This window comes from Tachypleus tridentatus, chromosome 5 (genome assembly GCF_004210375.1).
Source record: "Tachypleus tridentatus isolate NWPU-2018 chromosome 5, ASM421037v1, whole genome shotgun sequence".
Classification (NCBI taxonomy): Eukaryota; Metazoa; Arthropoda; class Merostomata; order Xiphosura; family Limulidae; genus Tachypleus; species Tachypleus tridentatus.
The window spans coordinates 18,219,336-18,244,413 of record NC_134829.1 but is presented as its reverse complement, the minus strand read 5'-3'; the positions used below and the strand labels follow the sequence as shown (position 1 = coordinate 18,244,413).

Below are 25,078 nucleotides of genomic sequence, written 5' to 3'. Positions count from 1 at the left end.
GCAGGTAACTCTCGAGTAGCTTTGCGCGAAATTTAAAAACAAACATTTTGGCGTTATTAATTTTATGTAAAAAAATGTTAACTTCTTTATGATTGTTACCCAATGAACGAATATTTAAGTTTCTTTCGATTACCTCGGGCGAAATTCATCTTTATAAATGTAAACAAAGAAGTTTTATTTTTAATCCTTTGGATAAAACCGACGAATAAATTAAATTTGATTTCAGTATCGATACTGAAATTTACTTAAAGTCCAACCATGTATGGAAGGTAAAAAATCACAATACTGAGACAAGTATTCGTATTTGATGGGGGATTTTTCAAATGATGCGGTAGTGGGATTCAACAATTAATTAAATAACTTATAAAGTTGAATCAATATTTTAAAATTTTAAAACATTATTATTGAAATTTTAAGTAAAATTACAAATGCGTTTAGTGTCAGCAAATAACGTTTTTATGAGTCTTGTATATCGCTAATATTCAGATGCTGAACTCCAGAGAAATCAAACTATTAAACAAATAATTTGTTTGGGAATTTCGCACAAAGCAACTCGAGGACTATCTGTGCTAGCCGTCCCTAATTTAGCAGTGTAAGACTAGAGGGAAGGCAGCTAGTCATCACCACCCACTGCCAACTCTTGGGCTACTCTTTTACCAACGAATAGTGGAATTGACCGTCACATTATACACCCCCACGGCTGGGAGGGCGAGCATGTTTAGCGCGACATGGGCGCGAACCCGCGCCTTTCGGATTACGAGTCGCACGCCTTACGCGCTAGGCCATGCCGAGCCTTAAACAAATAATAAAACATTTAATGATAAGCCAGTTAACACACATCTTATACAAGAACAATTTGACAATTAAAATAGTATTAAGATTTTGTCCTAATATTAACTAAAGTTAAATGTCTTTATTTAAGCAATAATAAATATAGTAATTGATGATAATTCGTAAATCTTGTTAAAGCATTATTTACAAAGAATTTTACTTTAAACGACAAGCGACATACAGTTGAATCACAGCGACTTTCCGACCAATCAACAGCGTAATGCTGCCACTGGTATATTTATTACTGATTATTCCTTAGACTTTCTAGTATAAAACATTCAAACGATGCTATTGTTTGCTTTTGTTTCCTATATTTGCTATAATTAGTTTCTAAAGACAATATTTTTCTTTTCAAAGTTTAAGGTTTTGATTCACATTAATGTTTAGAATATTTTGTTAATATTAACCTGTAATTGGACAAGTTACTTCATTTTCTTTAATTTTACATTTCATCATTAGTTATTGCAGATATTTAGTTTATAAAAGTTAAATTACTGATCCGTCTTATCAGTTCATCACAAAAAAAAAAAACATTTGTGGGATGTGTCCAATATGATACTGTAATTTATAATGAATTTTTGCCTTTGTTTTTGTATTTTGCGATGTGCATTATTTCACTTATATTATTTTGAGATATATAAATAGTCCTCTGGCATTGTGTTAGCTTAGGTTAAGCATTAGTATGTTTAATCACACAAAATATTTTATCTTTGTTTACTTTAACTGCTTTTATATAAAAGTGAATGATAATTACAGTTCGTGTGTTTGGTTCGTACATAAAATAGTATGCCATTACTATGCAGAGAGATACAGTAGTAGCTCTACATATTTATAACGCTAGAAACCGGGTTTCGATAAAAACAAAATAACATAATAATGTTTATGGACAAACACGGAGCTATTGGCTCATTTAGACTGTTCCATCCTCCAAACCAAAGTAAAGCTACTAAATAAAATGAATAAATAAATAAAACTCAAAGTCATCCCTGTAAGTTATATAGGTATCAATATTTCTTTTAAATTCATTTAAATTTCATGTTTTTACAACATCTGGATGTAACACGTTCCAAAGACCAACAGCCCTCTTAAAAAAAAAAAAAACTATCTTTGCTGTAGGTGACTTCCACTACAATGTTTATTTGTATTCCCTAGTCATACATTTCTCACCATTAACTTAATTCTCCTCGTATGACAACCATTAAATTAAGGTTCCATTCTAGCAGCCCTACTCGGAACCCTTTACAACATTTCAATGTTCTACATAAGGTAAGGAGCCCAACACCAAACACAATAATTCAAATGTGGCATAACAGTGACTAGACAATAAAGTTATGACCTCCTTAGACTTGCATTCAGTACTTTTGTAGATGAAACTTAAAATCCTAAATCCTAAAAATTTTACTTGCCCAACAACTTACAACAGCACACTTCTTGGATGGTTCTAGAGACTGATCAACTATTACACTAAGACTCCTTTCTTTCACGATACTGTTAAGTTTATTCTCATCCAAATTAAACTTAGAATTCAAATTCTGATGACCCACATACGTTTTTTGCATTTATGATAATTGAAACCAGTATGCCATTTATTTGCCAAATATCAATAAATGATTTAAATCATTTTTGAAGCAGTAGCATCCTCTTCACAGCTAGCAACACCAAAGACCTTAATATCATTTCCAAATTTAAGTAATTTATTGACTATTTACTATCTATGTCATTAATAATAAGCAAACCAAAAGAAGAAAAGTCTTAAGACTGCACCATAAGATACCCCACTTATAAAATTAATCCATTCTGATTGAACTTCATTTATAAGAACTCCCTACTTTCTTTTATCCAGCCACTTTTCTACCCAATTTGATGAAGTATTCCTTACACTTATAGAAATAATGTTTTTAGAATTTTTTGTGGCACCTTTTCAAACGCTTTCTAAATATCAATATGCGTCAAATCTACATCCTTGCCATCATCAACATAAGCAGTAATTTTTTTTTTAATGTCTAAAGATATGTAAGACAAGATTTTCCCTTAGTGGAACCACGTTTACTAGACAAAAAATATAAACTTTGTTAAATTTCTTTGCAAAGCATCGTTTACCAAACTTTACAAAACTTTCACTGCAATTGATGTAAAGCTAACAGATCTACAATTACTGGGACAATTTTAGTCACTTCATTTGTAAGAGGAATAGCATTAGCTAATTTATAATCTGTTGTCACCTAACCACTATTCGAGAACTCACAAAAAATAGTAGCAAATGTTTTATGTATTTAATCTCTTTCAAAACCATTGGTAAAATATTATCTGGCCTAAGAGTCTATCGTTTTCAATTTTTAAACTTACAATCCTTTTCTAAACCAGTTCAGAATTAATGTAGTCATTTTCTTTGATCTCGTTTCTACCTACCGACTGTTTGCTTTGACATTTATATAAAATACAATGTATTTAGTCTAATTTATAAAATATCTTTAAGTTGAATTTGTTGTTGTTTAGAATTAAGCACAAAGCTACATAATTGGCTATTTGTGCTCTGCTCACCAGGAGTATCGAAACCCGGTTTTTGGAGTTGTAAGTCCGCAGACATACCGCTGATCCAGTGGGGGACAAGTTTAATTCAAACTAAAGAATCTAGATCAACTAACCAGTTTATTCTTAAAGCATTAAAAGACAATCAATTAGTCTTTATATTATATTTATTTAGTAAAACTATGTATTTAACATGTTTTATGATTCACCAATACATTGACTTATTGCTAAGCCTAGAGTACCATTACACGTCCTAAGCCTAATCTAACGTTGGAGTACAGGTTATATCACCAAGCTCTAATTTAAAGGTTTAACCCTCCTGTTTATATTTACTACTCTTTACTACATTACCACAAATCATATTACTGTTGTTAAGAGCGGCTGGGACAGAATAGTTTGATGAGGTTGTTCATTGTTTATTATATTGTATATTCATGTATGGCTTTTGTGTTAAAAGGTTTTTAGAGAAAACTGTTATTTTCATTGATTTTCTGTTTTGGATTCAAAAATTAAATATATATCTTACTGATGAGTTTGATATTCAGTTTGCTTTGTGAATCACTTAAATATTTCTGTATTTATGTACTATGCACATCCCTAAGGCGGTGAGAATTACTAGACTGTTTTTTATTACAAACTTAATTGTGATTGATGTAACAGCTACATATTGGTTTTGTTTATTAAAATTAATTTGAATTTTGTAATTACTGCGATTATTATATTTGTATTAATTTGTTTGTTTAAAGTTAAACACAAGAATACACATTGTAATAAATGTATTCTGCTTACTGCGGGTATCGAAATCCGATTTCTAGCGTTTTTCATCAGTAGAAATACCGCTGAACCACAGGGAAATTTTATTTATTTGCAATATTAGTGGTATACGAGGGCTGTTCAAAAAATACGCGGACTGTTTGAATTGCGCGGCTCCAGTTGGATCCAGGGGAATCCGCTTGGTGTCGCTAGGTTCGCACAGATCAGCTGATTACGACGCCATTTCCCGATTGCAGATATCTTTATTTGTGTATTAGCTACGCGGTTTTAAGTGAAGTGCGATTTTTTCGTTTGGCGGATTTCAGAATGAATGACCTGAAGGAGCAACGACTTGCTGTGAAATTTTGTGTTAAACTTGGAAAATCTGCAACTGAAACTTTTGCTATGCTTAACACGGCTTACGGTGATGTTGCTATGAAGCGTACGGCATGTTTCAAGTGGCATGAACGTTTTAAGGATGGTCGACAGTTCATTGAAGATGATGAGCGTCCTGGACGTCCTTCCACGTCAACTGACAACCCACACGTCGACAAAATCAACACCCTGGTGCGGGCAAATCGACGTCTGACTGTCATGGAGCTTGCTGAAGAGTGTGGGATATCAGTTGGATCTTGTTACGAGATTTTGACCAAAAAATTGAAGATGCACTGCGTTGCTGCGAAATTCAGCCCTCAGAACTCGTGAGTTTTTGGCCAAACACTCGATCACTGTTCTTCCCCACCCCCCTACTCACCTGACCTTGCTCCTTACGATTTTTTCTTGTTCCCCAAACTTAAAAGACCTTTGAAAGGAAGAAGATTTGAGACGATTCCTGAGATTAAGGCAAATGCGACGAAGGAGCTGGAGGACATTACAAAAGAAGCGTACCAGGACTGTTTCAACAAGCGGAAACCCCGTGGGATAAGTGTGTGCGTTGGGGAAGAGAGTACTTTGAAGGAGTCCCAGACTTGTAACTTCTAAATAAAGTACATTTTGTTTTATGACGTCAGTCCGCGTATTTTTTGAACATCCCTCGTAAACATGCTTTGTATCAGTGTTGATATTCATTTACTTAGCCTGCAGAGGTGTCTTGAGTGTAATATCTTGTTAATATGCAGTGAAAGTGATTTGGTTTGAATTTCGGGCACATCAACACAAGGGCTATCTGCATCAGCCATCCCTAATTTATCAGTAAGAGGTAAAGGGGAGGAAGCTAGTCATCTCCTGCAATAACTAACTCTTGGGCTACTTTTTACCAACAAATAGTGAGGTTGTTTGTCATGGTCTAACGCTCTCACAGTTGAAAGGACGAACATGTATGGTGGTAATCCTTAGACTGCGATTCAAGCGTCTTAACTACCTGACCATGCCGGGCCAAAAGATATTTTATTGAATGTCATATTTTCTCATGTTTTGTTTCTATTTTTATGTTTCCTTTTTTTCTGTGCATATTAGTATGTGTGATAGTGTTGTGGAATTTGTCTCACTGTTCTACTGTAATGTCGTAGAGCCACGAACCATGAGAATGGTGAAGTTTGTAATTGTACTACCCGACTAAAATGTCAATTCACATAAATATCGCGGTCGTGTATTTTAAGATTTTGATGCGTTATTAATTTTAATTTTCAGGCCGACGTGGATCAGGCTTGACATAATTGGAGAAGATTTTGTCACAAATACCTCTGAAACTTCACAAATACTTAATAATTACATACACATATTTTATTATCTTTGAGCTCTATTTTCGTTCACGAGAGCACGTGTAACTGTGATAAAATTGTAAGGACATTTCATAAAGCTGGAGTTTTATTTTAATCATAACTGTGATGTCACAGGCAATAAGTAAACAGTACAATAGGTTCAACAATTTTAAACTTCGATTGGTTTATTGTACAACGGTTAATAAATATACCTGTTTTATTCGACATATATATATATATATTACTCTTTTAGTGTACTTCACACCTTGTCAATCAAGATATCTGTTTAGGTCTTGTGTTTCTTTTATTTCTTGTAAAGTTATTCACCTAATAAAGGTTACACAACAGAAGTAGTCTTAAGAGTTACACTGAACTCCTGGTTCATCATACTTACAATGTGCGTTTACCCTTAGTAAGTGATTGTGCGTGCAAAAGCAAGTACATATTCAATTTTTCCATATGTAGAACTGCTCTTCAAATGTAATTTTGCATATATTCTGAAACAGAAAAAAATCTTCCACGTTTCGTCTTCTTTTAACAGAATAAACAGCGATGAACACTACTTGGTTTATTCTCAGCTTTTTCTTAATCTGTATACAGGATGTAAATAAATTTTCAACAGTGCGTTGAACATTATGGTCTACTTAAGGAAATATCTGTGTGAATATTTCTGTACCGGATTTACAAATAAATACATATTGTTTAATGGCAGCTCCGTCCAATTACTTGCTTTAAGATCCTTCTGGTTCAGTTATAGGAATTGTTTACTGACATTTTGGGTTGTTTTATCTTGTGTTTTTTTTTTTGCAGTTTTCAGTGAATTAATAAAATATTGATATATCATCTTAGTAATACTAATATATATGTAAAAACGGCTGGTTTGGGTTGAGGAAAATTGTATGTAGAGGAGCGAACAACATTTCGACCTTCTTTTTTTTTTGTGAACCTGACAATGACCGAAGAAGGTCAAAACTTTGTTCGCTCCTCTACATACAAATTTTCTCAACCCAAACCGGCCGTTTTTACATATATATACATTTTTTCTCCACAAGTGGGTTTCTCGTCATCACTGATTATTAATACTAAATACTTTGTTTTTCAAAAAGTTCAAAACACCATTAAAACCAGTCAGAATTTTTGTATGTAGTGGGTGTTGAGCGAAGCCTTATTATTAGTTCCCATAGAAACAAAAGCAATTTTTCGTTTATTCTTTCTAAACAATAACATACAAACCACAACACATCAAAACCCAATAACTCCAGTTTCACTGAACAAAGATTCTCAGTCATCCAATTTATAAAAAGCAGTCTATTTTTGCGATTAGATTGTGTGGTAACTTTAAATTGTGATGAAATAAGAAATTACAAAGTTTTAAAAAAACAGCAATAAAAACAAAATGTTATTTAGAGTGCGCTGTAAAACAACATTGTTTCAGCAATGCCTTTGTGAAAAAAAATATCAACTTATACGTTGCTGTTAATAAAACAAAAGTAATATAAAGTTCACAAACCGAAGACGTTCAAAATTCCACAAGATAGTAATTTCGAGAAAAAACATCTCTTTTTTGTGAAAAGTAATATATTAAATTTTCTAATACTTTGCTTCTTGTCTTTTCAGGACTTACATACAGTAGATATGAAACAGTTTCAACGAGGAAGAACCAATATTACGGCTTTTCGCTTAGTTAGTGCTGATCACGAGCAAAAAGGACAAGGATGGGAGTGGACTTATGAAGGTGGTCAATATAAGAAGGTTTTTCAACAGAAAAAAACACTTAAGGTTTGTTTCATGTTCTCATAACCGAATATTATAAGTGCGTGTTAAATATAATATAAAAAGCAAACCGCTGTAGATTATCTTTAAACTAGATAAAAATATCAATATAAAAGTTTCAGATATATGTCAAGATTTCGTGTTTTTAAGCAAAATGTAACTACGCTTGAATATCGATGTAACTCACTAGCAACTAAATAAAGACCCACACTTAAATATGAATCACATAATAAAAAGTTGTTAAATTAAACTAAAATCTATACTATCACTTAAATCCTACGCACAGTCAAAAGTGTACCTATTATTTATTGTTTACCAAAATACCACAAATCTAACATACCTTTAAGATCCATACACCTTACAAGTAGCTTAACCAATGAGACACTTTCACGAATTTTTAAAAAAAATCCATATCTTTTTTTTTTACCTGTAAGAATATACTATAAACATAACAACATATATCATTCATGAGGATGAAATATTACACAATAAATAATTAAAGTACTGTAAAAGCTTATTAAATCATTTAATGTCATGAGGCATATACTATTACAATGTCATTGATCAATTGTTAGACAACAGCAGCTCAGGTAAAATTAGCTGTTGTTTATATAGAGGTACTTTAAGGTATATAATTATTTCAAAACATCTGATTTGTAATAAATTTTTTACATATGTTGAGCAGTTTCTCTTACAGCAAGAAATAACAAACAAGCTTAATTAAAATCAAATACCCTATCTGTATTAAAAACGAGGACGATCTGTAGCTTCTGTTTTCCACGTTAAAATAACAATGTGTTTTGCAGGTATATTGGAACTTATCTCTACTTTGTCTCACCTGTATTTTGGCTGTGATTGTTTCTCATTACGTTAACAAAAACTCAAAACTAAACAATTGCACTTCATAAGAATAACAAAAAGGATCGCAGAATTTCTGTATGTGGCAAATATATTGTTGTGGAAGAATACTTATGGAATAAATTGAGTCACCATGTGGAATGGAAACTGACTTGAAATTTAATAACAACATTAATGCAGACGTTTGAAACCACCTGACTGATACATACAAGTAAAATACAATATAGTTTAATTCTTTATCTATTCATCTTCTAAATTGGGGGGTAGTCATAGGTTCATTCTTTTTTTTGTTAGTTTTTTTCTTTGCTTAACATCATACAAATTGCACCATATTTATAAATAATGTTTGGCATGGCAACCTACTTCTAACTCGTTTGGAAATGTATCTTTCGCTGCAGCTGAAGTTGCTAATTTTCTAATATACATGAGAGCAAGATTTTTTTCATAGTTCAAAAATTGAGTTAAAGTTCACAAAGGAAGGTTGAAACATATTTCCTTATTTTACTGATAAAACTTTCCAAATCATATTAAAGATCTGTGTAATTAAACCGTTAATACAAATAAATAAGATGTCGGTGTGTGTGTGTGTTTTCTTATAACAAAGCCACATCTACTGAGCCCACCGAGAGAAGTCGAATCCTTAATTTTAGCATTATAAATCCGAAGACATACCGCTGTACTACTGAGGGGGGGGGGCACGATGGCGCTACTCATAAAATATTCTTTTGTTCGTACTTCACATTTCGGTCCGGCATGGCCAGGTGGTTACGGCACTTGCTCACTATTCGTTGACAAAAGAGTATCCCAAGAGTTGGCGGTGGGTGGTTATGACTAGCTGCCTTCCCTATAGTCTTACACTGCAAAATTAGAGACGGCTAGCGCAGATAACCTTCGTGCAGCTTTGTGCGAAATTCAAAACCAAACAAACAAATTTCACATTTGAAACAACTCTGTTGATGCTATTCGAGCTCTCACATACTATTTCTGTTTAGTGTACATACTTCTTCTTAGCTAAATATTTTCTTTGAGGCAATGTGAAGTGAAACCACGATCAAGTATTGAACAACCCTTCGTGTATCCAGTTTTTTCATTACTTAGTTTTTAAATTAAATCTGCTCAGTTATTTAACTTTTAATTTTTGATCATTGTAAAATGTTTCCGATCAAGGCTAGAAGCGACATTCTTCTATTATTATCGCGGACAGTTCACGTCATCTGTTTTGAATATCAGATAGATTAATGCTTCTCTGCATTGTTGATGAAATTCGCCTTTATTCGAAATCGAATCGAAAATTTTATACAGCTCTGAGCTTATATATCAGTATTCAACTTCTACTTACTTTTGGTTATACAACAGCTGGTATCTTGCTTTTCAAAAACGATTTTATAGCTAATCGAACTTTTATTGTAAATGGATTATTTAAAATTTTATTAATATCAAAAATAAAGTTTCTGTGTTATTTATACTAGTTCCTCAACTACATTCTCTATTCTTTGATATTATCAACCACTAATAACTTCCGAAAGTATCTTGTTCGTTTTTGAATATCGCACGAGCCTGCGTTAGCCGTCCCTAATTGTGTAGTGTAAGACTAGAGGGAACGTGGCTAGTCATCATCTAATTCAGGGGTGTGCAACATTTTTCGTCGGTGGGCCATATAACCAACTTCATCAATCAAGCGGGGCCATTTAAAAACAAGCTTATTCGTGTACATGCACAATAAATTAAAAAAATATCTTAAAATGCAAGCAATAATATTTTATATTTTTGCATGAGTGATCATTTTAGTGCGACACTTGAAATTTAGAGTCCTTCCAGAGCTTGTCAACTGACTGGTCAAATGTTCATCAGTCAGCTGACATCTACATTTGGTTTTGATGAGCTTCATTTTGGAGAAAAATTGCTCACAGCAGTAGGTGCTACCAAAAAGGGAGGCAATTCTTTGTGCATGACGGGACAAATTGGGAAACTTTTCACGTACACAGAGTTTGTAAAAGTTTAGCAAACTGTTTTCAGAGAATTTCCTTTTAGTGTCCATGTCAGCCTGCAGTTCAATGAGTTCCATTTGGCAATCATCAGGACTGTCTTCCACTGCCAAATCAAAAGGTTGAGCGAACAATTTCAATCTAATTTCAGTTTGTCTGAAATCTGGAAATCTGTTTGCAAACTCATCACGCAGCTTTTGTACACTGGTTCCATATTTGGTGCAATCCAGATTAGGAAATTCCAGTTTCCTGGTTGCAAGACATGTAAAATGGGTCAATATGGCTCTTCTCAACTGAACCTGGAAAAGTTCCAATTTCTTTTCAAAAGCACAAATATGCTCAAACAACTTATTCACAAGTTGACTTTTCCCTTGTAGTTTTAAGTTTAAATCAGACAGATGCTGTGTAATGTCTGTGAGGAATGCTAAGTCATTCAGCCAGTTCTCATTGCTCAAGAAGTCCACATTCTGACGTTTGCTCTCCATGAAGAACTTAATCTCCTCTCGCAGATTCCAGAATCTCTTCAAAGTAGCAGCTCTACTAAGCCAACGTACAGCAGAGAAGTACAAAACATCTGAATACTCACTGTCCAGCTCATCTAAAAAAGTTTTAAATTGTCGATGATTTAATCCTCGTGTTCGAATATAATTTACGCATTGGACGACATTTTTCATGACTTCTGCAAAATCCAGAACTTTGGTGCACAAGCTCTCTTGGTGAATAATGCAATGGCTTACAACTACGTCTTGTGCTCCAATTGCAGTTAGAAATTTCTTGGTGAATTTATTTGTCCTACCTGTCATGGAAGGAGCACCATCTGTTGTAACACCACATAATTTATAAGGATTCAGTTCAAACTTTTCTACAACCTTAAGCACTTGTTCACAAATATCCTGTCCTGTGGTTGTGGAGGAAAGGCTTGCCATATCTAAAACTCTTCGAAAACATCAAAGCCTGCAGTAACAGCTCTGATGAAAATGACAAGTTGGGATGTGTCATTGATATCAGTGCTTTCATCCAAAGCCAGACTGAAAGCTTCACACGAATTCAATCTCTCTTTCAAAGTTTCTTTGATGTCCTCTGAAAGATCTTTTGTCCTGCGTGAGACAGTAAAGCGGGAAAGGCTAGTTTGCTCCACCAAATATTTTTCTCTGGACATGCATATTCTGTGAATATTGTTAAACAATTTTTAATAAATTCTCCATCACTGAAAGGCTTTCCCTTTTCTGCCATACATTCACAAAGCTTAAAACTCAGTTTTGTCACCAGTTCTGAATTTTTCTTGAAAGTGGTAAAACACCTTGTTGCTTTTCAATGGATGTTTTAAATGTTCAATTTTGTCCTTTCGTGCCTGACCAACAATTTCATCAAACTGGGAGGAGTGCTTAGTTGCGTAATGTTGCTTAATATTGTACTCTTTCATGACTGCAATTGTAGTTTGACAGACGAGGCAGACAACACCTTGATTATGTGGGACAACAAGATATTTTGTGCACCATTCACTGTTGAATAACCTTCCCTCATCATCAATTTTTCGTTTCTTAACTGCTGACATTTTACTAGCCCTGAAATCAAAACAAAAATTATTCTCACGAAAATAGCAAAGTAGAAAAAAACATAGAATTTATTTACACATGGAACCTCTTATGGACAGAAACACATGTTTCTAAATTGGCATCCCGATCATAGCCTTCCGGTACTTAAATTAATTGAGAATAGCAAAATACAGTGTGACCTCGCCTATTCGCGGTTCGCCATTCGCGGCCCCGCATATTCGCGGGTTATGCGCGAACTGCGTTTTGTAGGTCACAGAGACTGAAAGGGCTTTTCGAGGAGATTTCTGTTGTATTTACTCAATCAAGCCGTTTTTATCAATTGTCGTCTTCACCAAACAAGATTGGACTGCTATTGGCTGACTGCCTCAGCTTCCCCAACAACGCAAACGGCAAAGCACAGCCCGGTAACGCACGGTACAATTTAGTGAAATACATAACAGTATGCAATATTGCTACATTATTACTGCATCAATGAGTATAAGTATCATTAGTGTTTGGGAAGCATTTCATATAGTATATAATCGCATACATATACGTTTTAAAACTGCGTCCAATATTCGCGGTTTTCGCTATTCGCGGGAGGGTAAAGAACGTAACCCCGCGAATAACGAGGTCACACTGTACATAGAATCAGATGCATCTGAAAGCAAAAATTTTAATAAATTCAGTAAAGTCACAACAATATGCTAAATAATAATCAATTTACCTTCAATCTCTTGTAGTAACTGTAAAAGGTAATAAAATTTTCACCAATAATGAATGACGGACAGCAGAGGTTAGGGAAAATTGTCGCCAGCGGGCGAAGGCGAGGTTCAGGACATGACGTTGAGTCGTAGACAATAGTGCTAGTGCACGTCACCTATTCATGCCCTAAGGAGGCCGACCAATCGAATTCGGCCTGCTCCTCTCTAGCAAAGATAATTTTAGAAGTTTGTCGAGTCGAAGCCTGGGAATCCCGTAGGATCGATGCTTTTAAAAATATTCCATTTGCGTTGGATTACAGATCAGGCCACATGGTTAGATTACAACAACTAGGGCCACACTAAATGGCTTGGCGGGCCGGGTTGTGGCCCGCGGGCCGCCTGTTGCACACCCCTGATCTAATTTAACAGTGTAAAATTAAATGGAAGTTAGCTAGTTATCACTCCCCACCGCTAACTCTTGGGCTAATCTTTTACCAACGAATAATGGGATTGATCGTCACATTATAACGCCCCCACGGCTGAAAGGGCGAGCATGTTTGGTGCGACAGGGTTTCGAACCCGCGACAGTCGGGTTACGAATCAAACGTCTTCACCACCTGGCCATGCCGGGTCCCGACAGTATCTTAATTAATGAAAATATTCGAGTATTTTACTAGCTTCTGTATTACTGCCTAAACGACATTAAAACTATACAGAATATTTTGAAGTTCCCAAGTAAATTTTATTGGTTTACTCGTATTAGAAGTTCAACATATTAGCTTCACCTTCTAAAATGTTCTAATGCTCTACACTTTACACTAATTCACTAGTTATAATCCCACAATTCGCTTTACAATTAAACCAGTCCATACTTATATTTCTACAATTCGATCAACACTTTACCCTCATTTATAATCATATTCCTAGAATTCGCTCTACACTTTATGATAATTAATAGTTATATTCCTACAATTCCAGTTGACCTACTTGTGTTATTGTTCTCCTTTTTATTAAATATAAACTTGTCTTATGAAACAGCATTATTTGCATCTTCATCAATGATATATTCATATTATTATTAATGATACATTTTAACAGACATTCAAAGTTTTTCACAAAGTTTGCTTCAATTTTTAAACCTAATTCAAACTTAGGTGAAAATAGATAATTTCTTTTAATTCTGAAATAATTTTAAAATTGATTCTACTTCTTAACTGTTATCATATTTATCATATCAGAGTGTTATCCAACACTTTAAGATACGCAGTAACACCATCTGCCACACTTTTCTTATTTTCATGCCCCCACCCCAATTGTACAGTGGTACGATGGGGTACTTGCAACGCTAGAATTTTGATTTTTATACCCGTGGTAGGCAGAACAAGATAGCCCATTTTATTTGTGTGTGTGTCTTTCTTATAGCAAAGCCACATCGAGCTATCTGCTGAGCTCACCGAGGAGAATCGAACCCCTGATTTTAGCGTTATAAATCCCTAGACTTACTGTTGTACTAACGGGGGGTTATTTCATTGCTTAGTTCTTTATTTCAAACAAACCTATCTTCCTTTAGAAACGTGAGTTCATCTTCTAGAAATTTGTAATTAGAAGTATATAGTTAAGTGTTTCTATAAATTTCATTTACTACATACAAAACTGTTTACCATATAATAAATTAGCTACATTTTCCTTATACCTTCTTACAAAAGACATTTTTCTCACTTCTACAACCAGTTTTCGCAATCATGTCTTCAATGATAATACCACTCCTAAAATTCCTTTCCATTTTTATATTATTCACAGATCCAAGGACGCTAGTGAAAGGCGTATACTGAAAGCTAGCAAATTTCAGGATCATTCCCTGAAAAGAAATACTTTGCTGAATAAAATGTAATAAAGAATAAACTAACACGTCTGAATAAAAACATTTTCAATTTGTACAACGTTTCGAGCAGAAGCCCTTTGTTGCTAATCTCTGAACGATTCTATCTAATTTCAGTGTAATACTTGATTGAATATGAGAGCTATAAACTCATGACTATAAAAAATAGTCCTCTTATGAAACAACCAGAATGAAAAACAACAAAAATATTTATATGTTGATATAACGAAAAATATCTTAGGTGTGAACAAATTTGTTTGTTTGAATTTAAGTACAAAGTTATACAACGGGATATCTGTGATCTGCCCACTATGAGTATCGAAACCCGGTTTCTAGCGTTGTACGTCCGCATATACATGTTTTACCTACGATCATGCTCAAAGTTGAACAAAAAATGTGGTTCGGCTAGCTAACGAATGAATATTTGCTGTACAATTATGAACAATGCTATAAGCGTAGCTACCAGATTATCTGCCAGTTTTGTTTTAATTTCTTTGAGTCGCACGTTCAATCTTTTTTTTTTTTTGGCCGCACCTGCTTTTTAATGGCTGAGGTGTTTTTGTTTAATTATAATGAATTTCTTTGTTTATTCACTAAAAACCACAGCAAGTAAGAAAGTGACACTCGATAGTAACTGGGGGGCGTTATAATTTGACGGTCAATCCCACTATTCGTTGGTAAAAGAGTAGCCCAAGAGTTGGCGGTGGGTGGTGATGACTAGCTGCCTTCCTCTGGTCTTACGTTGCTAAATTAGGGACGGCTAGCGCGGATAGCTTTGCGCGAAATTCAAAAACAAATAATACACAATTTGTCCCACAGCATATTTTAGTCTTGATAATGTAGAATACATGTTAATATGAGACCTACAAACATTTCAACGTATTAAATTATTTGTTAATTTTGTGTTGTTGTTTTTTATGTCATGGGTTAAAGAAAGTTACTCATAAATCGTAGTAAAGCATATTTTAATGTATGTGTATAAACTGCAGACAAAAGCTGCTCTGGTACACGATGCAGTGAAAATGTTTGCCCTAAGTCTACATAACATGAGCAGCGACCGAACAGTTCGTATTCAGAGCATTTTCTGTGATTCTCCAGACCTATGGACACATGGAAATCATCTTATAAACGTCATGAAAGAGGTAAGTGTATATCTTGCTCTAATACTTCGCTATTTGGATAACAGTTTGCGAACACAATCTTACAAATATGGACCAACTACTCACTTAAAAACGTCGCTTTGAAATAAGTAATTCAAAATATCATGCTTTTTCTTCAATATTATACAATGAAATAAATATCTGGGACGTTAACAGCTGCTCTGTAATAGGACAACTAACGGGTTTGCTCGTGGTATGGAAACTTTTATGTTTCAACTGTATTCAAAGATATTTTTCAAATGGAAATGTTTTGTAGTTTCATAAGGTCAATCCATGAGTGGAGTATAACTTTTCACACGATATTTAGAGATTCTTAACACTTGTGACTTTTTTCTGTATAATAAAGTAGACTTTTGAGATCCGTGATACAAACTGCTTTTTTGAAATATTCGAGTTAAATTGTTTTAACACGTTATACAGAGAAAAACAACAACTAATCTTTATTTATAAAGAAAAAAAAAGAACAATATTAAGTGAACAAACTTTGTTTATCAGCCATAAAGAGTCCATCTCTCTGTGGTTCAGCATTAAGATAGATGACTTATACTGTTAAAATCCACATTTAGATACTCACGTTGAGTGGACACAGACAGCCTATTCTATAGCTTTGTGGTTAACCAACAAACTATCATAAAAAAAATATTAACACTTAAATCTCCCGTTACTCTATGAATGATCCCGGCATGATCAGCTAGTTAGGTCGCTCGAGTAGCAGTATGAAGATCACGGATTCAAATACTCCTTCATACCAAACTTGCTAGCCCTTTCAGCCATGGGAGCTTTATAATGAAACGATTAATCCCACTATTTTTGATAAAATAGTAGCCAAAGAGTTGGCGGTGAGTGATGATGACTAGCTGCCTTCCCTCTTGTCTTACACTACTAAATTAAGGACGGACAGCTCAGATAGCCCTCGTGTAGTTTTATGCAAAATTAGAGAAAAAAAGCACAATTAATCTACTATCGCTTTAAAGTTAGCAATGACTAGCGGATGTAGTCCTCTTGCAACTTTGCGTGAAATTTAACAATAAAAAAAATTATATCTAGCATGGTATATGCTTTAGCCAATTGCAAAACCATCCTAAAGTTATCAAATACAACAATGGTTGAAATTGCGTATTTTTACCAATTTAAGAATAATTTTTGAATTTTTAAAGAGCCCTAATTGCATTAAAGCAATCAGAGTTAAAAGAAATAATTATTTTTCATATAACATTTTCTCATAAAACAATTACACCAATGTAAGCATTGCTTTCAAAAATAGAAAAGTAGAATTGGTAGCATGTTGTTCTTTTTATTAAATATTTTATGAATAAATTGTTTGTTTGTTCGTTTTTGAATTTCGCACAAAGCTACTCGAGGGCTATATGTGCTAGCCGTCCCTAATTTAGCAGTGTAAGACTAGAGGGAAGGCAACTAGTCATCACCACCCACCGCCAATTCTTGAGCTACTCTTTTACCAACGAATAGTGGGATTGACCGTCACATTATAACGCCCCCACGGCTGAAAGGACGAGCATGTTTGGCGCGACGGGAATGCGAACCCGCGACCATCAGATTACGAGTCGCACGCCTTAACACGCTTGGCCATGCCGGGCCATTTATGAATAAATAGAGTTAAAATTTAATTGGAATTACTTTTCTCCTAAACAATTTCCTTAGTAAAAAAATGAAATGTATTGGTAAAACAGAGAACTGAAAACGACGATATAGATTTCAGCTTTAATATTTTGTAAAATATATATGCTTATATATATACATATGTTTTAAATTTCTGTTTCATACAATTAAGACAAAGTTCAAAGGCCTTACTGGATTCGTTGAGTTTGATCGGAATGGAATGAGAACCAATTTTTCACTCGACATTGTGGAATTGAAGGAAGAAGGACTCAGAAAAGTTAGTCCTTAAAGTTTTATACCTATAATCTTCCATCAGACTTTATTATCATTTAGCAACACACTTATTAGTCACCAATGTGTTATTAGTTCTATGATAAAATCACTTCAAGAATGTAAATAATACTGCAATTTCCTAGATCTTTAGAACTTTTAATTACTTCAAAGCCGCAAAACACACAGTGGAAGTCATAACACGATTTATAAATTAAACTCCAAGCCGTTAATTTGGAGAACAACGAAGTTTAAACAAACTAAATGAGTTATCAAACCATTATTATTATACCTTCTGACAGCAGAAGATAATTAGTTCTTAGAGACAAAGATACAAGATCATAATACTAAGTTTTATCTTAACCTAAAATAAGATTATTAATAAACTACGTAAGTTTAAAAATGACACAAACGTTTTAAGCATTCGGTAAAGTACCAGTTACTGAAACTATAACAAATATCCGAATTAATCTTGAAGCAGGCACCACTTTTCCATATTGAACCATTCTAAATCTCTCTTGGGTAACGTTATTCCATTGAAGTCTAGCTCTTTAGTTCTTGTTTTATCTGGAAAAAAGATATTTATTAAATAACATTCTGGATGTTCCATGTTGTATATATATATATATATATATATATATATATGGAGTGTGAATTATTTATTTCTATTACATTTACTTATTGAAAAGATGTTCCATACGTGTTTTTCAAGACTAGTAAATAAGATGCTTTAATAAAAATAGCGTTTTGTAAAAACCAAGACATTAAAGATTAAGTGATATATATATAAATTATAAGATTTATGACACCGTTCTTATTAAACTGCTTTTTTAAAGATAAAATTCAGTTCTGCATCAAAATTATCCAGGCAAAGTGCTAAATGTTTTCTACAACTGTTTTCGATATTAATTTTAGAATAAAATATATGTTTAAATTGTTTCTCTTTTTATAAATGTGTATTTTTGTTATACTTGTAAGCCATGATAGAAGTAAAAGAATGATAAATGATCACCCTGGAATTATAAAAAAGAACATAGAAGCAAACAACAACTTAAAAAGAGGGCTTGTTCTTGAACTAATATTTAAAATCTTCTATATTAATGGCTAAGACTGATAAAATGCTGATAACAGTAAAACAGTTGGTTTTCCGATTGTTAGACAACAATCATAATTCATCTATTACTTCTTCGTATTATTATTATTCCTATTTCACTAATCTACAGAAAAAAAAAACGACTATGAATATTTTATTTAAATCCAGACAGATCTACTAAACGTTCCTGTGCAGACCATACTAATATTATGTGTTTCTTGAAAGAGGAGAGATTTATTAGTTGTTGTTTTTCCATCGTTACTGGCCTATTTTCTATTCGAAGATCATTCAAGCAACAAAGCCTATAGAAAAACAACTAGGAATACTACGCTAAAATCTATGCACAGCTACTAAACAAACTCGTGCGTAAGTTGTAGGGCTATTTTTAAGTCGATTCTTAAGATTTTCAATTTGAAAAAGAGAAATAGAAATTGTCTAAAAGGTGCAGAATGAAGTTCAATCAAAATTCAAAGATTATAGTTATTTTCAAGCCTACAATTAGGGACTCTAAAAAGAGTAAACAAACTAATTAAATAGTACAGGTATAAAGATGTTCCTTTATATTAGTTTAATTTTGATTTGTGTTGTTGTATAATTAGGGCTTATTTAATTTTGTGTTTATTTTCCTACTTAGTATCTGGGTGTTTTCCATGATTATGTTGTGTTTATTTGTTTTGCTGTGTTCCAAAACGTCTGAAGGTGTATTTTTTGTTGTTGTTATTCTTTGAATCTGGTTTACATTTTGTGTTTGTTTCTTCAATATAGAATTCGTAGCAGTTGTTGCATTGTATTTTCTAAGTAATGTTGATGTTGTGCTTGTCAGCGTACTTTTTACACCGTATGAAATTTAGTTTTGCACCTGGTTTTTGAATAAATTTGGTATTTACTGGAATGTTGTATTTTGATACAATTTTTTTTTCCAAATGTTGGTTATTTTTCGATGGTGTTGGGAATATATGGTATGCAGCAATGTAATGTTTTGTAGCTCGTTTCTTGGTATTTATTATTGTTTGTTTGTTGTTGACCCTATTGTTGTTTCAACTGTTTTGAAGAAAATCTGTTGATGTTGATGAAGTGTTGCTTTACTTTGTTAATTTCATTGGATGAACATATTTTTGTGGCTGTGTTTATTTGGTTTCTTGATATATTGAGTTTTTTTGTTGTTGTTCACATGTGCGGAATCCCAGGGAATGTTTAGCCCAATGTGGGTGATTTTTCTGTGGATTTCTGTTTTGAATTGTGTATCGATTCTTGTGAACTTGAAGTTGAGAAGTGCTATTTGGTTAGTTTTTAGTGTTCACAGGTGAGCCTAATGTTAGGGTATATGGAGTTATGGTGGTTAAAAAAACTACTTGTGTTCGGTAAATGTGAATCCAGCAATTGTATCGTCAACATACCTGTATTAGCATAGTGATGGATGTAAGGCTAAATGTGACCGACAACGGTCAGTTGCAAACTCTTTTTGTTAACCTGAAGATGACCTAAGAAGGTCGAAACGTTGTTTTCATAAAATTTTAATTAAAACTTTAATTAAAATAAACCATAGAACAATGTTTCAAATGTAACAGATGAACATTTGCAAAAGACTTTTTTCCCCTGAGCCAATGGAAAGAACGATTATGGAACCGTGTCAGGAAAAACCTGATATCTAGGCTCAAAATTTCAGAAAATGGCAGAAGAATATTAAACTGTAGTTGTAAAAAAAACAGGTCAATAAAATAGCGAAAGCAAGACAACAACAAATCTCAGCTTCTCTTTGTTAAAAAGATTTATAGCTTTAGGGATACAACAACATTCGTCTTCAAGTGAAGCGTATTTGATACACTGGTCCTTTCTATACTCGGTAGACTATATGAAACAAAGTAACTAAATAAGTTCTGTGTATGATTATTTTACAAAACGTATAAATCAAGCGCAGGAATATAACGTATTTGTATGTAGATGAATACGTTGCATCTACAACGTGTGTAAATTATAAAAAACGAAATGAATGAACAAAAACACTTCTAAGTACTAACATAAGCATGAATATGTCATATATATTAGCTGCGATACTTTTCCTTACTCAGATTTTTTGAGACGTGGTAAAATGTAGTTAACGTGAACAACCTTCTAAGAGATTTTTTTGAGAAGATGTTTCAGAAATTGTTTTTAAATTCTTCTTCATAAAAGTTCCAGTAGATTGTTTATTAAAGATCCGTTTACATGAATGATTTACCTACAAACCAGTAATTTCAAATCTATTTAACATATGTTTCGTTTTTGGGATATAAAAGCAGCGTCACAATGTAATAATAGTACTAGTTTTGTTTCCTTCAGTGACCATGTGTTTTTCAAATTAATTTGTGTTGCAGTTATGTTATAAATCGTCCTTCACGACATGAATAATTGTTTGTTTTCAAATGTGGTTTACTTTTACTACTTTCATTCGTTTTATCAGATTGTATAATAATATATTTATGTCAAATAATATACTAATAGAGCTTATTGGTTATGTTGTTTCATTCCAGCAGGTCACGAATGCAAAACATTTTATAAATCGCAGCCTAGAATGAGCTATAACAGTAAAACACTGCACTTACACTTACGAACGCTAAAATTCGGGGCTGAGTTCCTCACGGTGGATAAAGTGTAAATAGCCCATTGCGTATGTTTGTGGCAAGAAAACATACAAAACAACAAGAGGAAAATCGTTACACACGAATAAACACATGTGTAATGATTTTGTACGTGTATTTTTAGTTTTTGTTTTTTCCATTCATTTCATTTGCGACTCGGCATGGCCCAGTGGTTAAGGCACTTGAGTCGTAATCCGAGGGTCACGGGTTCGAATCCCTATCACACCAAACACGCTCACCCTTTCAGCCGAAATGGTGTTATAATATTATGGTCAATTCCACTATTCGTTGGTAAGAGAGTAGCACAAAAGTTGGCGGTGGATGGTAATGACTAGCTGCTTTCCTCTAGTCTTACACTGCTAAATGAGGGACGGCTAGTGCAGATAGCCCTCGCGTAGCTTTGCGCGAAATTTGAAACAAATCAAACCATTTCACTTGTATTTTAAAATCTACACATAAAACTTTGCACACGATTAATAATCTTGAGAAATTAGCTTCACTAATTTTTTTTATTTTTCTAAACTGGGTATTTACGTAATTTATGAGTAGTTTTCCGTCCATACAATGCCTACTGTATTATTGAAACTATTTTTATGACTAAAAAAGATTAGAAACGAACCCAGCAGATGGTTTTGACAGAAAGCTCATTACACAATATTATGAATATATTCATATTTTAAAATCATACGAAATCGTCATTTAAGTAAACGTCTTGGGATTTTACTGTTGTTTTTTACTTCATGATTTATGTAGCTGTAATTATTTTATGTTCCCTTCTTTTAACTTGAAGATGTGTGGCCTTATACATGTTCTTGGCAAATGAATAGTTCTTTTCAGTAGTACCCCCTATAGTAAGTAGACAGAGTAAAGAGTAATTTGATTTTACTCTTTAAAAATGGGACATTTCCAGTTTAGAACTCAGTCATAAGGACAAGAGCGTTTCTGTAGTATTTAAAATGAAAACCTTTTGGTTATTTTTAGTTAAACACATTTTTACACAACGGGCTATCTATGTCGTACCCACCATATGTTTTTGCGATTTTTCACTGGAGGCTACTGAATAGTCGGACATAAAGATGATGTCATTACGCAAGCGTGTAGGGTTATTTATATTACAAATAAATAAATTATGAATTTGTTTTTACACAGAGAGTCTAACATTATGATTGGACATGACTGGGAAGGAATTAAAAATACATGTTTTATTTTCTTTATTTCTTAATGGCCTACCACACAATACCTTTTGCGCTCAAAATATTTTATATTAATTTCCGTCACCTTAATTCCAAGTTTGGTTTGTTTTGAATTTCGCGCAAAGCTACACGAGGGCTTCCTGCGCTAACCGTCCCTCATTTAGCAGTGTAAGACTAGAGGGAAGACAGCTCGTCATCACCACCCACCGACAACTTTTGGGCTACTCTTTTACCAACGAATGCCCACGACTGAGAGGGCATGCATGTTTGGTGCGATAGGGATTCGAGCCCAAAATACTCGAATTACGAGTCGAGTGACTTAACCACCTGACCATGCCGGGCCTGAATTCCAAGAATTATATCTTAAAGAGCTAGATTATTACATTCACAATAATATATTGAACAGATAGTAAAAATGCGTAGGTTCACATTATTATGAACTTAACCTCACAGTTGGTAGTTGAAATGTTAACTAGCTACCTTTCCTCTAGGTTATCACTGCTAAATTAGGGACGCTTAACGCAGATAGCCCTCATGTAGCTTTGCATGAATTTCAAAACAAAACAAACGATAATATTATTGTGATATCACATTAAACATGTTGCTGTGGAGGTATAATAATATTTATTACTTAAAAAGGTTAACGAAACTGACTGAGTTTGAGACTCATTATCTTAAAACAAAACATAAACAACACTTAATGACTGGAAGTCGTTTTGGGTAGGCCAAATAAATTTGTTTATTGCATTTAATTAATTTTACTAAAGAAATAAAATGACTTATGTGTAATAGCCTTGATCACTTAAGATGTTTTAATTAATATTTTCCTAAATCAGAGAAAAATAACATATTTTGCATTCATAAGAACGTTAAATAATATTATATGCATAATAATTGGTTTTACTAAACATTTAATGATGTTGTAATAATATAAAATGGACATAAAATAAATATTCAGTATATTCTGTTTTAATGAAAAATCACAATTTTGTGACCAGGTGGGTACGTGGAATACGCAGTTTGGGGTTCAGTTTGCTACCAAAAACGAGAACGAATTGGATGATGTTTTGCGACAATTAAGTGACCGCCCTCTGGAGGTTGTAACTATTATTGTAAGTAGACCGTAATAACGTTCATATGCACTTTTGGTTTTCTATTCTCTGTCATAGAATTTGACAAGAGGGTTTGTTTTCGGTCACACTAGGTTATCTGCTACGTTTACCGGGAGGAATCGAACTCTGGATTTTAACGACATAAGTCAGTGAACTTATCGTTGTCTCACCGGAAAACGTTGTAAAAATGATAAATTTTACAGAAATAATCTCTTATATTTTAAAATCGCCATTAAACGTTACTCTAAGCACCTGAAAAAAGTGTAAAGTGCAAAAAACTTAAAAATTATGCCACGTTTTAATCACCATAATTTACTGGCTAACAAAAGTCCTGATACATTTTCGAAAGAATTGTTTTTTAATCAAATGAACCTTTAAATATCTATATATATATATATATACTGTTTCTCTCCTGTTTATTTATAAACAGAAAGAGTGATGAGTATTTTTATAACCTCACTGGAGAAATTAATTGTAATAATTTCCTAGAATCCGCCCTACTTAGGGTTAAAAGAGCCAGTGGATCACCTAACTGGGAACGATCGGTTTGAAGGTTATTGTATGGATATACTTGAGGAAATCTCCAAGAGACTAGGTTTCAAGTATAATATACACCTAGTTCGTGACGGCTCTCATGGAAGCAAGAACGAGCACGGCGAATGGAACGGCATGATACGAGAACTGATTAACAAGGTATATTAAATTACCATGTCAGAGCAAACAAATAGAAAAAAGCAAAGTACAATTTAATCCGTGAAACGTTTGAAGTATTAATTGTATTGGTCATAAGACATCATGTTAGGCCTATTATATTTTCAACACTAAATTCCTAATCAAATCTTTTTTCGAGAATTATAATGTATACTAATAGAATTTCAACCATACTATATTCGTCGTATAATAATATTTGTCATTCTCATTTTTCCGAATTGGGTACGTGTTTTTTTTAACTACATCGTATCCACTAACCGATATTGTTTCTGATAATGGAGTTGAATAAGGTTAATAGTAAGTGATACTATGTTGAATGTTTATTCTTTAAAACCCTAAGCAAATAATATAACAAAACAAAAGCATTACTTTCCTTATCATCAGTAACCGCAAAAATACAAAACAGCCTAAGTTTTAAATTAACGTTTAGAATAACCACTCAAACATTCAACCAATTACGAGGATTGTTATAAAAGCGGGAGATATACTTGTGAGCAAGTTTTTACTAAAGAAAACAGTAAAAAATATACCCTTTGATCTTAAGAACGTAAAATAATCTAAAGCATATCAAGAATGACCGAATGTATAAAAATGTTAAATAATAATTTTCTCCCTAAAATAGAAAATTATTTTTATTTTACAAACGATTTGGATTTATATCTTTATCAATAACATGAGGCCTGGCATGGTTTAGGTGGTTTAGGCACTCGACTCGTAATTCGCGGGTTCGAATCCCCGTCACACCAAACATGCT

General features: G+C 33.4%; 1 protein-coding gene across 1 annotated transcript in view; it reads left to right on the top strand.

Moving 5' to 3' along the window:
* Window positions 1-25,078, top strand: part of LOC143250632 (glutamate receptor ionotropic, kainate 1-like) — a 57,471-nt gene that overhangs the window by 21,460 nt on the left and 10,933 nt on the right. Inside the window, exons 6-10 of the mRNA XM_076501492.1 lie at window positions 7,431-7,592; window positions 15,537-15,689; window positions 17,500-17,604; window positions 23,500-23,613; window positions 24,103-24,306. Of these exons, the coding sequence (XP_076357607.1) occupies window positions 7,431-7,592; window positions 15,537-15,689; window positions 17,500-17,604; window positions 23,500-23,613; window positions 24,103-24,306 (738 nt within the window). The remainder of the gene's footprint in view (window positions 1-7,430; window positions 7,593-15,536; window positions 15,690-17,499; window positions 17,605-23,499; window positions 23,614-24,102; window positions 24,307-25,078) is intronic.